The sequence below is a fragment of the Oxyura jamaicensis genome, chromosome 9 (genome assembly GCF_011077185.1).
Source record: "Oxyura jamaicensis isolate SHBP4307 breed ruddy duck chromosome 9, BPBGC_Ojam_1.0, whole genome shotgun sequence".
Taxonomy (NCBI): Eukaryota; Metazoa; Chordata; class Aves; order Anseriformes; family Anatidae; genus Oxyura; species Oxyura jamaicensis.
Window position 1 is genome coordinate 16,156,102 of NC_048901.1, and position 14,166 is coordinate 16,170,267.

The following is a 14,166-nucleotide window of genomic DNA, read 5'->3' on the forward strand; positions in this document are numbered from 1 at the left end:
AAGGATGAGGTTCACTGAGGTGCAGGAGAAGTGGAGTCTCCTACAACAGCAGCTGTAGTAGTCTTCGTCATGTTGTAATGCTCAAGACACACCCAGCACCACAGTGAGGTCAGATTGGCTGGGGAAAAGGCAGGTGGAAGTCAGCGAGGGCATGACAGACACTCATGCTGAGGCATCATTTACCCAAACACCCACTGGTGCCCTGACATTTAATTTGTGTTGCAATGCTGGTGAGGTTGATATTTGCACCAATACATCAGAGCTGCAAATGGCATTACCTACCGTTTTGTTTGGTTTCTAATTACAATTGTATAGTAATTCTTGCATAATAATATAATGGTGTGATTTCTGTTGTGTTTTGAGGATTCCACATTTAAGATAGCCTAATTCCCTCCTGAAGACCAATCTGATCAACTCTCAGCTTTCAGAAAAATGACTACACAGCATATCCCTGCTGATTTTCAGTGTGCCCCTCAGGGCTGCCCAGGCCCCAGCTCAGTGCCTTTTTAAAGAATCTTGTAGGCATCCACACTGGGAAGAAAATGGTAAGGGAAGAAACGGCAGCCTGGAGCCAGGACTTCCTCTCATTTGATTTGAGATGGCTGCAGTGGGATATGGTAAAACCTTTAGTTGCTGCCTTACCATCAGGAGTGTTTTTGGTACCTGTTTGGTAATGCAGCCTGACAGCATTAAGTACAATTTAGAACGTGTAGACTGCTGGTGAGGTCGGCTGCAGCTGCAGATGAGGCACATCAGACTATGGCTACTACCTGAGAATCCCAGTGGAGTGCTAAGTCCCATGAGACCTGTGACTGCATGCTGTCTGGCAAAAGAAGCCCCAATTCTTGGAAGCGCGTAGTGTCTACTCCAGGTCATGTGCTGTGTGACTCTAAGAGTCATATGTACTTTCTTAGGCTCTAGCTGTTTTCCTTTCACCCAGTTCCATGTCTCAGGGAAACAGCTGAAGCTCTACGATTTGTATTTAATCATGTAGGGCTGAGTGTCACATCATGGGCATCCCTGCTCAGTATCTCTCATTTTTTACTCATTCATCCTCATGATCTCATCAAGACCATTCATCACTGCAGCTCTGAAGAGGATAGATGAGATCTTGAAAGTACATTAGTGAATGGACAAATATTCAGCACTGCTCTGTACAGTGGCAAAAGACAGTCAGTAAATGCCTGTTGCATTAATCCCCAAAGGCATTGGTCTGGCATGGTAGCCTGCAAAAATGCTCCACAAGAACCTGCAGAAGAAAAGAAGCCTACTAGTCTGGATACAATGGTCCTGAGCAAACTTGAGTGCTAGCCAGTCAGAAGCACAACTCTGAGCAGGGGAGTCCCCTGGAACATCCTGGAAACGCTGGGTCTTGCAGGTGTGAGGACATCAGAGGTGTCTTAGAGGGGAGGGACCCTGCTGTGAGTGCTGAGGTTGCTGCTGTGCCCTGGCAATGGAGCAGTGCAGCTCAATGTGCCTGAAAGCCCAAACTACTGGCAGATGTGGGAGAGCTCTTAGATGAAACACAAGTGCCATGAAGATTAAGCAGTCCTAAATAAGGAAGAACAAAAGTGTATCTTTCTGGGCACTGGTGTCTGTCAATAGTAATAGTCTTAATGACTTCTGGTACCGTATCTGACATAATTCAGTTTTCAGTAAGTTGCATGGAGAATTGTGCCCTGCGGGATTCCTGGATTCATTTAATCAAGCGACACGTGCAGAAGTGTCCTTCCACAAGATAAGGGGATCTGAGCACAGGTGCTTAGGAGGGCCTAGACTTCCCACTTCCCTGCCCATAAAGCTGTCTGCAGTGAGCAAACACCAAGTGTATCAGGCTAATTGGAATCACAGAGGCTGCTCTGAAGGCAAACAAGATTGAATAACTTCTGCGTAGTTACGTAAGCGGATGGTGTTGGCCGTGCACAACAGATGAAGTCAGGTTGTGCATTAAGGAACGCTGACCCAAAGGACCGTGATCATCTTGCGATGCGCCAGCCAGAAGAACCTCATGTCTGCCCCACGCCTCCAACGTCTCCCAGACCCTCCCTGCCGGGCTGCTGGGGTCAGGCGGAGTGAGTACACACCATGCAGAGGCTCTCGGCCTGTGTTGCCATCAAGAGGATGTTTTTTTTTTCTTGGAGAGCTGTTCCTTTGTGCGTACGGAGGTTGGGGGTTCCCTGATTTTTGTGGGTTATTTTTTCCGATTTGGCCTCGCTAGCAGGCAGGTACTTGAACCCTGACTTTTTTTGTCTGACACATTCAAACCAACTGAGGCATATGTGTTAGGATACCTGGTACAAACTGCTTGGTTTGAGATGCTTGAAGCTTAGTCTGAGTATTGCCTGTCCCGGTTCTAGCAGAGGAACTCAAGAAATCATGACCTTTTTGTATCTTGCTGGAGAAAGGTGAGGTTAGAAACTTTTTTGGCAACTCTTTGTGAAGCTGACTGGAATCATCAGAAAGTGTTTTAGAAACCTTCCTCCAAACCTTTTTCTTCCTTTTCAAAACAAAGGCCCTACTGACATGAAAACACTGATAAATATAGCAGCTATTATTCGTGAGCTATTGTAAAATAATATAACATTAGTGTGACATCATGAGACTCTGCAGCCAGATCCTCACCCCCGAATACACATACGAGAACAGTTGTTCATTACAGATGGGGAGAGTGACTGGTTCCAGATATGATATCACAGCGTGAAATGTACAACATTGTAAATAGGATTTTCATAGGCACAGATAATAGGGCCCATCTGCTTTCTAAGATAAATTTTGGGAGTTCCTTGCTTAAAGGAAAGAGCTGAAGTATTGTAATGCTACTTGACGTAAGGATTCTAATGCTGATCATAATTAGGTAGTGCACATAAAATACAGAGAAACCCACTATGCTGGAAGCACGGTCACACATTTTTGTGTGTGTTTGCCTGAGCTGGGCATCCGTGCTCATGTAGCCCCTTTGGTGCCTTCTGGGCCACGGGCACAAAATGGGATTTTTCACGGGCATAGTGGGCTTTTGCACCTGGCTGATTGACAGCTGTCCCAAAGTATTCAACTGCGTTCTCCAGAGTAACACAAGATACCCCTCGTCTGCTTTGTGCTGTTGGGTAGATGCTGGCTATGGGAATTCTTTGACTCACTGTCAAGCAGAGCAACCACCCGTCTTCAGTTTTTCCTTTCTCTCCATAGCAGCTTCTGTTACTAAGAGAATTGTTTTTGATAGCTGATTGTTGGAAATAGTGGGAGAAGAGATTTTTTTTTTTTTTTGTAAAGTATCATGAGGCATAGAGTATCCCCGTGGTTGTTCCTAGTGGGTTGTTTTTGTTTATTTTTTTTTCTTGTTCTGGGTTGTGCTTGCCATGTGGCCAGTGTGCTCGTTAGTATTAGATACAAAGGGAAAAATTAAAACATCACAGCAAAGCACTCAAATAATGCCTAGAGAATATAGAATATATGTTGATATATATATATAATATATGCCTAGAGAATATAGAATATAGATATATCTTAAGCAAATAAAAACAATGAAAACCTTCCCAAATCTGCAAATTCCTTTTAAAGGCAGCAAAACTTTGACAGTCAGCTTTATTTTCCTGTTGTCTGAGTGTTTCCCAGAATAAAAAAAAAAAGATATAATTCCTGGGAGAGGTTCCTATGATTGCTTAACTCGTAAGTGCAAGTGGATGGAATCTGTTCACAGAACAAATTGGCCGGTGTTATTTCATGTACACAAACGGAGAAAGTTTTAACTTTTCATCACAAAGCAAACACCTGCATTAAGGCAGCTATCTAGTTAACAAAGCTCTTTTTTTCCTGAAGAATCAAATGCTGTCAGTTTTAACTGCAGCCACCTGAATCCCAGCTCCCAGGACCCTCTTGGGATGGGAATCCCGCTTGCACAGCTTGTGACTCCTTGTTTGGCTCTCCCTTTCTCTTGGATGGGCCTGGCTGCGAGGAACTGCTTGGTTTACTTTGGAGGGGTGATAAGAATTTCTTGCAGGTGACTTGAACTTTGAGCTGGAAGATAATAAAGACAAAATGGACAGATGAGAGTTTCAAATGTGTTTAAGATAGACTGACTTTGAAAGCGTTTAAGCAGAATTCAATGCTTTAGACCTGAAATGTTTGATCTTAGAAAATTATTTCGATTCATCTTTGAAAATGTTCTTTATCACAGAGTTATTGCTATTGTCTGTCTGCAGGAACAGCCTAAACAGCCAGAGCCTCAAAAGGCTCGCACCTGCTGCTATGCAACCTCAGCAGGTCAGATTTTCCCTTTACCTCCTGTTCTCCAAAATAAGCAAAGCCAGCGTTCTCCTTTTCCAAAGCAGAGCAAAACAAATGGTTTCGGTTGTCTGTTTTTAAATGAAGTTGGTGGATGCTCAGCAGAAAATATGTGAAGGGAACAGGAGGGCTTGGATCCTTAGTTCCTCCAGTAGCAGCAAAAGCTAATGATTCACCATCTCTTCCATGACAGACTGTAGTAGATCAGCTTAAGCCTATCATGAAACTGCCTTTTGGCTAGAAATTGCTTGGATGCTAAGTTGTCAAGACTTGAAATGTATAATGGAAATTTAGATGTATCTCCCGTGTTTCACAGTAGATGTATTACCCACAGCTCTCTAATTTAACTGATCTTATATAAAATTAATAAGATTCAGGCATAATCTTTCTCCTTCTCTTTTTTTTTTTAAGGGACCCTTGAGAATAAATCCTAAGAAGTACCATGAAGCCTTCATTCCATCTCCAGTAAGTGTAATTTTATAATGCTTTAAAGTTCATAAGTAAAGGTGCATTAATACAGGAGTTATGCTGTGTATGAAAGGTCACTCGGAGGTGAATGTGTTGGAATAAATGAACATGATCTGGATTTTCTTTTAAATCAGATATTCCCAAACAAATTTTGCTTTTTCGTACCTCAAAGAACCACGGACTTGTGCCGAAACTGGGGATACCACTGGGTCCCACAGAAAGCAGCTGAACTCAGATTTGAGGACCACCACATAGCGTAACTGTAAACCCTCGCTTTATGGCTACAGAAGTTTTATAGTCTTTCCACTGATTTAAGTTAATCTTCCCTAAACAAATATGCTCTCCATTTTCGATCTGCTGCATGAGCTAATTTGAAAAGTCATTCCAGAAATAATACGCGTGTTTCTCTTTCATGTGCCCGCTTTTGCAATGTATATTGGTTGGCTTAGGATGTACTTCTGTCACATGGGACTGGTTTGTGCCTCTTCTCTCTTCTTTCTTTTTTTTTTTTTTTTGACAGAAAATCGGGGCTCTCACAATTTCAAGGACTTCCAGTGAGGAAGGTGACCTCACAGCTGGCACAGCCAAAGCTTTTTATCTGGAACTGACTCGGTCAAAAGTGTTACTGTCAATGAGAGAGAGAATTTCATATTAAAATGGTTTGTTGGTGTGGGGGAGAGAAGGCAGGGCCTGCACCAAGGCAGTGAAACACCCTGTTGTTGCCCCTGCTACTGACAGCACTGTTGTGCTGGAGCTTGGACTGAAAGCCTGGAAATCTGTGGCTGCGTCAGTTCCCTTCATTCATTGGAGATAATGCTTTGGAGCCCCCTGTGTTAGAGAAGACTGGCATTACAGAGGTGGAGAAAGGTCAGGGGTGCGTGAAGTAGATTCTTAACATGACCTAGAGGAAGAAGTACAGAGCAGCTCTCTAGTACTTCAGTAAAGCAGGACTGAATGTGTAAGTGAGCAAGGAACTGAGATACTTTATTTACTGGTGGCCTCAGAGGTGTGATAAGTGTAAGCTGTTAAATATATTATCTGAAATTACAAAATACTTGGTTAAATGTGAAATCCAGCTACTCCTGTGAGTTTAATTGCATGTGAAGCTTACCTTTAATTGCCCCTGGTGCCTTGCACGGTAAGATTGCTCACTGTTCTGCAAAGCAAGGTGAGCTGAGGTTATCTCACTTACCTTTCTACTTTATTTCTCTTTGTGGACCTGGATCCTAGAATCTGCCTTGTCCTGCTAAAAAGCAGGATCAACACCCAGATAGAGTTGACTGGCTGGTGTGGGCATGGTCCTCTCTTCAACAGATGCTTTAGGAAGCTTATCGTTCATATAACAGCAGTGGCCAGGGAGGGTAGCAGGAGGGTTTGCAGCCTTAGTGTTCTGCAGGACTTCCCATCGTTGCCAGATGCTGCAAGAGCTACAGCTGTGAAAAATCACCCTTTCTCTCCTGCTGTTGGCTCGGGCACTGTACCCCTTTCCCTTCAGCTCTCATTTGGCTACGGCTTCATGGAGTTCAAATGCAACAGCTGTTCACCTTTTAATAGCAGAAGTCCCAGGGTATTTCTTGCTGCAAATGTGCTCCGTCTGTCTCGTTGTGTGAGGAGTTGAGGGGCAAGCCTGGAGTCTTTCTCTTAAAAAACCTCCTGGAGAATGGGCACAAGCATTTTAATCCCTGCCTCATATCTCGTGCTTTCCATGGTTTGCTGTCTGTAATGATGACATTGTCAAGTCAAAGAACAATTCCTGAGCACGAAGTGGAGTGTCTTTGTGTGGGCTGTGTTTGTGGAACACTTCCAGAGCAGATGAAAGGATAGCAGATCTTGTCTGATGGAGACAGACACTTGCCACAGATGCTCACAGATGGCCAACGAGCAGTACCACTGCCCTGCTCCATTGCACCTGGAGGGCAGTTGAGATTTTTGCAAGGGATTGTGTTCTGGTGTAGTTTGGTTCCATTCTAACTTTGTTAGTGATCGGAAGTGCCGGCTGTGTGGAGTTCAGGACGCTGAAGGAAAAAGTGGGATATGCAGGTGTTCTTGGAGGTATGGAAGGTCACCCCGAATCATGGGCCTGGAGCTCTGGGTACAGGAATGGTTTTGCCTTGAGGCAAGAAACAAAGCTGATGGCAAACTCCTAATTACACCTGTAGGCACTGAAATTGACTGCTGTAGAACAGGTGTATGTATGTATGCATATATACAGATATTAACCGAGAGTGGCTGTAACTCAAGATCAGGCTCCTGCACAGTATGGAGATGAAGCTTTAAGTGGTGTGACACATCAGGCACTTTTATATGGAGTAGAGGAAAGGGTCTGCCTTCCATTTGCTTGGACACAGGAGAAAGAAAACAGGGAAAAAGTATAGAACAAACAAATCATCATGAATACCAGCCTGTGTTTGTAGTGTAGAGCAGCTGCTTGTACAGACAAAAAAAAAAAAAAGGCATTTTCCTTAAAAAGTGACTTTGAACTTCTCTTTTTATACGTGTGGTGGATTTAGGTAAGGAGCTTGGGCAGAAAGAAGGGGGTGGGGAGAAATGACGAATAAGACCATGTGTAAAAAATCTGGCTTTTTTGAAAAGAACGGTTTCCAATTTGAATTATGTTGGTCCAAGAGGCTTTGCAATTTTTCTGCATCTTGTCATGGGAGGCAGCTTTCACACAGCTGTTGAGCTGCTGCTGCTTTTCTTTCTAAGAGTAATTTGGTCTCTTGGAGGACAGCCTTAGTTTCACATCATGGCACGGCTCTGCCGTTTTATTGTTTTGGTATCTAGGCAGAGTATGATATTTGTGATAGTAAGGTTTCATGTTTTCAGGTTATAAAAGTTTTTCTTGGAGACTGAATATACTCGTAGGTCTGATTGGATTTACTTGAGCATTTGAGATTCAGGAGTGTGTATCTGAGAAGGCACTGAAGCTGTGATGGAGATTTTAATTCCCGTGAGGCTTTTTTTTTTGTTGAAGGACAATGAAGTTCTAATCTAAAGAAACTTCAAAATGATGTAAAGTTTTCTCTGTAGAAAAACTGGTGACCGTGAGACAAAAAGGACAAAATTAGCAATCCTTTAAAAAATAAAACCTCTACGTTAGCATCTTTGGAAATCTTCATCTTTATTCACCCTATGAAGAAAATCTTCCAATCCAGATCTAGATTAGCAGAATGCCAAACATGTCCGGGGTGGATAATCAGTGTCTACAATTAGTAGAAGCTCTTGTGCAAGGATGTTAACAAAGAGTTTTGAGAGAAGGTGTCCTAACATGCCTGTTACAGTAAATGATCTTCTGGCTTGCGCTTGGCATCTGTAGTCATCATTTTTTTGAATCCGTTCTAACAATAGTTTCTCCAAATGTGGCATATATGGTGTTCGTTCATTTAAAGAAGAAATTGCATCCTCAGCCTCTGTCCATGCCGCCTTCACAGACTGGCTTGCTTGTCCTGCACTGCTTGTCCTTCCTCCCTTGCTTTCCCAGGACAGCAGCAGGCAGCTCTGCACGGGGCACTTTGCAGACTGTCTTGTAAGCGTGTTCTGAGCGATAGCTTTAGCAGTGCTTGAACTGGGAACTTAATACATGAAGAACTGCGACTGCAGAAAGCTCTCTACCCATTCCCAAGAGTAACTGTAGAGGAACTAAACAGAATTTGCAGACAATACATTTCGAGGGCTTGGCTCTGTCTTGAGTAAATACTGTGCAACTACTGTGCTGGCACATACTTACAAAGGAACTTATTTGCTGAAAGATATTGCATATTGAAGAGCATCTGGTGAATCCATTTCATTTCTGTGCACAACTGCAGGATGTTTGTCTCACCAAGGTGTCTTTTTTTGATGATAGCATTTTAAACCTCATACCAACTCATGTTTTGCTGTGGCATTTGTTTTTCTTCCTCTTTGACTAGGACGGGACTCGAGATATCTTTATTGATGGAGTGGTTGCTCGCAACAGAGCCCTGAACGGTGACATCGTGGTAGTGAGACTGCTTCCCAAGGAACAATGGAAGGTCAGTCCAGTATATTTTTGTGATTTGATGGAAAGAGCTTATTACTGTTTTCACTAAAAATAGGGTCTAAGACTAGAGAATTTCTTACAAATCAGATTAGCTAAATTGTGGTTTACGCTGCTATAGAATAAAATACTGTATTACAATGCTTGGAGGAAGCAACACCTAAAATGCTGAAACCTCACTCTCTGCATGGAATGTCCTTTGTCGATGTATGAATCTTAATGACAAGGCTGGTTCAAAGCACGATGTTAGAGGTAACTTTTGATATCTGCTAGTTAGTTGTCTTAACGCTGTGGCACTGGATAGCTCTGATTGGGTATTTGCAATTGTTTTTGTATTTGACAAGTACTATTCACAAAGCTTTAGTAATGATGACCTCTCTCTACTTTGTGGGTCCTCAGTCCATGGAGAGCTCATCTTGATACAGCTCCAGATTTTGTGGCAATACCCATCTTTGTGTGACTTAATGTGTAAAATAGTTGGAGCAATTCAAATATGGGAAAATGTTTTTTTCATATTAATGTTTCAGAATTTCTTTATGCTCTCTCTGTATTTTTTTCTTTCAATGATTAAGGTCAAATTCCTTTCAAACATCTAAATGATCTTATTTTGTTTGCAGGTAGATTTTATAACACCTTTATGTAAGGAAAGTTCATACTTTTCCAGAGATGTAGGCTCTGGGATGTTGTGTAAGATACTGTCAGCACTTGTAATTTGGGTTTTTACATGTGAGCATGACCTAACTGTCAAATTGCTTTCCAGACACAAGTTTTCGAATTCTTTGAATGTAAAGACTACTGTATATTGTTTGGACAAAAGTAATAATGAGGGTGACTCCAGCAGGGTGGAGACTAATCTGAACTATTTTGGGCTGGTGCTTTTTACTCATTCTAGCTAGCTTCTCTGTCTGTCTGAAGCTGAGTTAGGATTTTTAGACTTGCAAATGTAAGGTCTGCAATCTGGTTATTCATGGAACTTACCTTCTCTGTTTGTATCTACTAACAATTGGAGTGATGTTTGGAAGCCCATTAAAACTTTTCTATTCCTTTCAGGGGTGCATACAATGTGTTAATGACCTATTATATATTGACATGTAACTGCAAAACTGCCTTCTGCAAAAGGTGATCATAAGTTGGAACTAAAGCATTCCAGGTATATCCATATGCAAACGTCGGAAAGAGGTCTGCTGCTATCCATGCAACCTCTGAAAAGCAATGCCGAGGATCAAAGCAAAAGTTCTTCGATATCTATTCAGGAGGCCAAATCAGCGTTCAGAAAGGCTGTGATGAATAGTGTAGACTTGGAGCACCAAATACCTATATATAAATTATATTTGGTTTTAGATCGTGTCATATAGTTGCAAAAATGGAATAGTTTGGGAACTTAGATCCTCTGCCAGGATCTCCCAGCACAAAGGCTTCTTTGTAGTCTTGGTACGAGTTGCCTGGGCTGGAAGCTTTTTCTGCAGTTTTAGAGTTCTATCACTGGCTCTGAAGAAAGATAATGCCCCTCTTATATCCTCACACCTTCATATGTTCAACAGTAATGCTCTTTTGTGAATAGATGAGTGATTTTATAAGAGGAAGAGTTCAGAATATTCTATCCATTCTGGGCAAATACTGAAATAAAACTGCTGAAGAAATGGTGTCTGGAGAACAGTGCGAGGAGGCAATTCAGTGTTTTGTAGTATGGTTATGATTCTTCTGTGGTTGATTTAACCTTGCCAAATGAAGTAGCTGGAACATGCCAGTCATGTTTTTCAGCCACACAGGTGCTACCCTATGCAGTGTTATTTTTTTTGTTTCTTGCCATCAGCAACTTAATCAGCGATGACATCCCTTTTCCCCTGTTCCCCGAATCTCTCGCTCTGCACTCGTGTTTGTATTAGTTCTTTGGGAAAGGTGCCACAAAGTTGCACTGAAAGATACTGCATTCTGCCAAGTAATTCATACTGATTAATGATAAACCGTCGCAAGCTATTTTAGTTTTTTCCATTTGTTTAGTCTCATGCTGCTGCAAAGCTGCCACATAGGTATCTTGAGGGTTTTCTCCTTCCCATTGGGCCTTTGGAGCAAGCTGAACAGCTTCAATTATTTCCTTGAAAAATGTAAATCAGCTGTATGGTATAACTGATGCTCTCTGAAGAGCCTTTATAGACTCTGTGCATATTGGCTTGTTAGGATTGAGATGTGCGTGCTGATCGTTTTTATGGTTCGCTGTTCCCACCCCATTAGTCTGTACTCCACTGAGAACAGAGCTGCCTTTTTTTTGCTGGTAAACCTTTGTCTTGCACAAGATAACAGGCCGTAAGCCTGACAGGTCTGTGCCTCTGGCATTTGAAGCACCCTGGATGGCCCCTGGTCGCTCTGGGGGAGATTTTCCCTTGACTAGTGCAGCTCAGTCCTGCCACGGACCTTCTGAGTGCAAAATTGGTGTGATGCTTCCTCCCAGCAAAGGCAGGGCTTGCCTGATCGAGAACCTCAGTTCAGCTTACGTGTAACCCAGAGGAAGGGGAAAAACCTTGTGGGCTGGTAAAGTGGTAGGTTTTGGCTAGGGAAATCTGCATGTTTGCCTGAAGAGCTGAGAGAGCTGGGAGCTGCCCTGTACCCAGTGAGTCAGTTTTTGTGGGTCAAGTGCCAGTGGGAGGAAAAACTCTGGAGGTAAGTGTCTCTAGGGATGTACTGTGTTCTTCTGAGCCTGTAATGGGTGGTGCCGCTGAGAAATGCAAGGGAATGCTGAAGTATTGTAGACGTGTGGTTATACTTTTTGCAATACCTTCTTGAGTGGCAGGCGGTATTTTCTTCCTCCAACCCTCCGCTTCCTGGCTCAGTGGTGGGAAATTTATCAGGCTTGAATTTCTCAACGTCGTGTCCTTCCCAGCGCGTGTATCAAGTGCTTGGATGAGCTACTGTGGTCCTCCCCCGTGCTTAATTTGTCTGGTCTGAAAGCTCCTTTTCTTCATGCGTCCTCCGGGAGAGCTGCGTGGTGTTTGGTGATGATCAGTTTGTCAGTTCATATTTCTGGGCTCGCTATTAGTTTGGACCAAGAGCCAACAATTTCAGTGGGGCACCGCTTGTTGGGGGAGAGATGTTTTGTCTCAGAATTTTGGTTATCCTGTGCTCCAGAAGAAGGTAGCCGTTGGCTCCGTACCAGGCTAGAGTGGCGTGTGCTGCAGTGACCACATTTGGAGGCGGTATTTCAGAAGTTCCTCTCTTGTCCTCTTGTGTTACATCTTGGGAATATTGAGGTGCTATGGTAACTTTCAAATATTTAGCTGTTGCAAAGTAAGGTATTTGACTTAGACTGTTTTTCCAGGTACTTAACCTACTCTTAGCAAATGAAGTCAGTGTACCATTGCAGTCAGCTAGCCTGTCCCCCTCTTAATTCAGGCTGTAGGGCTTCCCTGAATCTGCGCCTTCAGTTTGTGGAAGAACGTTGTGATAAAAGATAACCAGTGATGGAGAACTTACCTCAGACCTTGTCAATTACTCTGATATAGAAGAAAAACAGTGCTTTTATTTCTTGACTGATTTTCACTACTTTAAGTTCCACCCGTGGGTTTTTATTATGTTTTATAGACTTTTGCTTACATCAATTTCAGGAGGTTCAATTATGCAGTGACATAATTACTGGAAGGCAAAAAATGTTGATATGATGATTACAGCAATATTTCTCAAGCTCATCAAGGAGGGAAGCAAAGTGTCAGTATCAAGGATAAACCTAACCCATCTTTCCTCACAGCCTCTTTTTGCTCTTTTACCTTCTGCTTAATTGCCAGAGAGAATTTGTTCTCTTTCAGATATCTGTTTTGGTTTTTCTTGCGAGATGTAATTTCTTTGGTAGAAGGAAACAGCATAATAAGTCACTTGATATCACTTGGGGCTTGGATTCCTGGCCCAACCTCTGGTGCTTTTAGAATAGTAGTTTATAATGTGGAATGTTTTTCATGACAACCGTCTCACGCATTGCATACTATGGGTGAACTTTCAGAGTCTTTGTCTGAAAATAGTACTCATAAGGACTTTATGCTGCATATTTGACTTGTTCTGTTCAAGATTGTCTGAAAGGAATTTTGGGGGGCAACCTCCTATTGCTTGCTACAGTACACAGGAGAGGTCTCTGGTTCTACATCCTCTTGCAGCAGTGGTATATTCACATGATAACATATACTGCATATATAAAATGTGTATAAAATAATATAATAAGAGATTAACCTGCCTATTTCTCCAAAAATCAATGCCTGCACATGGTATCTTTTGTTGCTGTTGTTTCGTGAATTATTTCCTCCTTGGCTTGAAGTGTTGCTTTGCAGTATTTTCATGTGGTGCGTTTGATCCTGTCCGAAGGTGTCCATGGCCAGGGCTGTAGGACTGCTGGCTTACATACGGTGTGTAGGGTGCTAGGTCCCGTGTTCCACTCCTGAAGCGTCTGAGTGATGGCAATAGTAATTCTTTGTAGCTCAGGAAAGCATGTTCTGTTCGATGGAAGTGTCAGATAAAATTCAACGCAGCAGGAGATCTTAGAACCTCTTGTGTTATAAGAGGTTCTCTTTAAGAGGTGCTTCTTTTAAGGCCGTGCATCAGATAAATATTTAATCACCTTCTGTACAGAAGATATATGCTACATTTCACTTTTCCCAGCTGCAACTGTTGTTGGCATAATTACAAACAAACAGAGAAGGAACAATTTGATTCAAACAAGTCACAAATATCACCGTGTATAACTTGAACAGAGCTACGTATCCTGGCAAGCCGCCACCTCCAACTGTTGGTGTAAACCGATGAACCATCAGTTGTTCAGAGGGGACGCTAGCTTTGCATTTGCCCTAGTGAATAATGATCCGTTTCAACCAAATTATTCTGAGGGTCAGTTTCTTCTCAAAATCTCCCAGCTAATGTAAGGATAACAGTAACTCAGGAGGAGATAGGGTTCTTACAGGGTTATCACAGCAGTACTGTTTGAGTCTCAAAGAATGTTGTTTGGAAACATTACATTCATAATAATAATAATAAAAAAAGTTCTGGAGAAGTCATTATTGAAATAGTAAGTGTTCTGGCACGTTAAAAGCGTTCAAGTGGAATTCATGATATCCAGGAGTAGAGTGGGAAGCTTAAGAAGCCAGCTAGGAAGATGTCCAGAAAAGCAGAGCTTTAACAAATCTGAAAGGTTGATGGGAGAAAGGGCAGCTGCTTTTTTATTTTGCTGTAGACTTTGCAGTGGGGGCTCTAAGTTGATGGCTTTACCTGTGTATGTGCACCCACCTCCCTGGAAAACTGGAGGACGCTGGAGAAGCTTCGTTACATACTTTCTGATTGTGCCGTTCGTAGGGTGACCACACTTTGTGCCACAATGCTGGGGCTGTGAGCTGGCATGGCTCTTTCCAGGCTTTGTTCAGGCTGGGTAT

The 14,166-nt window shown here is 42.6% G+C and overlaps 1 protein-coding gene across 2 annotated transcripts in view; it reads left to right on the plus strand.

Annotated features, from left to right (window-relative positions):
- DIS3L2 (DIS3 like 3'-5' exoribonuclease 2) overlaps window positions 1-14,166 on the plus strand; it is a 187,540-nt gene that overhangs the window by 19,280 nt on the left and 154,094 nt on the right. For both annotated transcript variants that reach the window (XM_035334655.1, XM_035334656.1), the window contains 2 exons: window positions 4,693-4,746; window positions 8,658-8,759. In XM_035334655.1, the coding sequence (XP_035190546.1) occupies window positions 4,693-4,746; window positions 8,658-8,759 (156 nt within the window). The remainder of the gene's footprint in view (window positions 1-4,692; window positions 4,747-8,657; window positions 8,760-14,166) is intronic.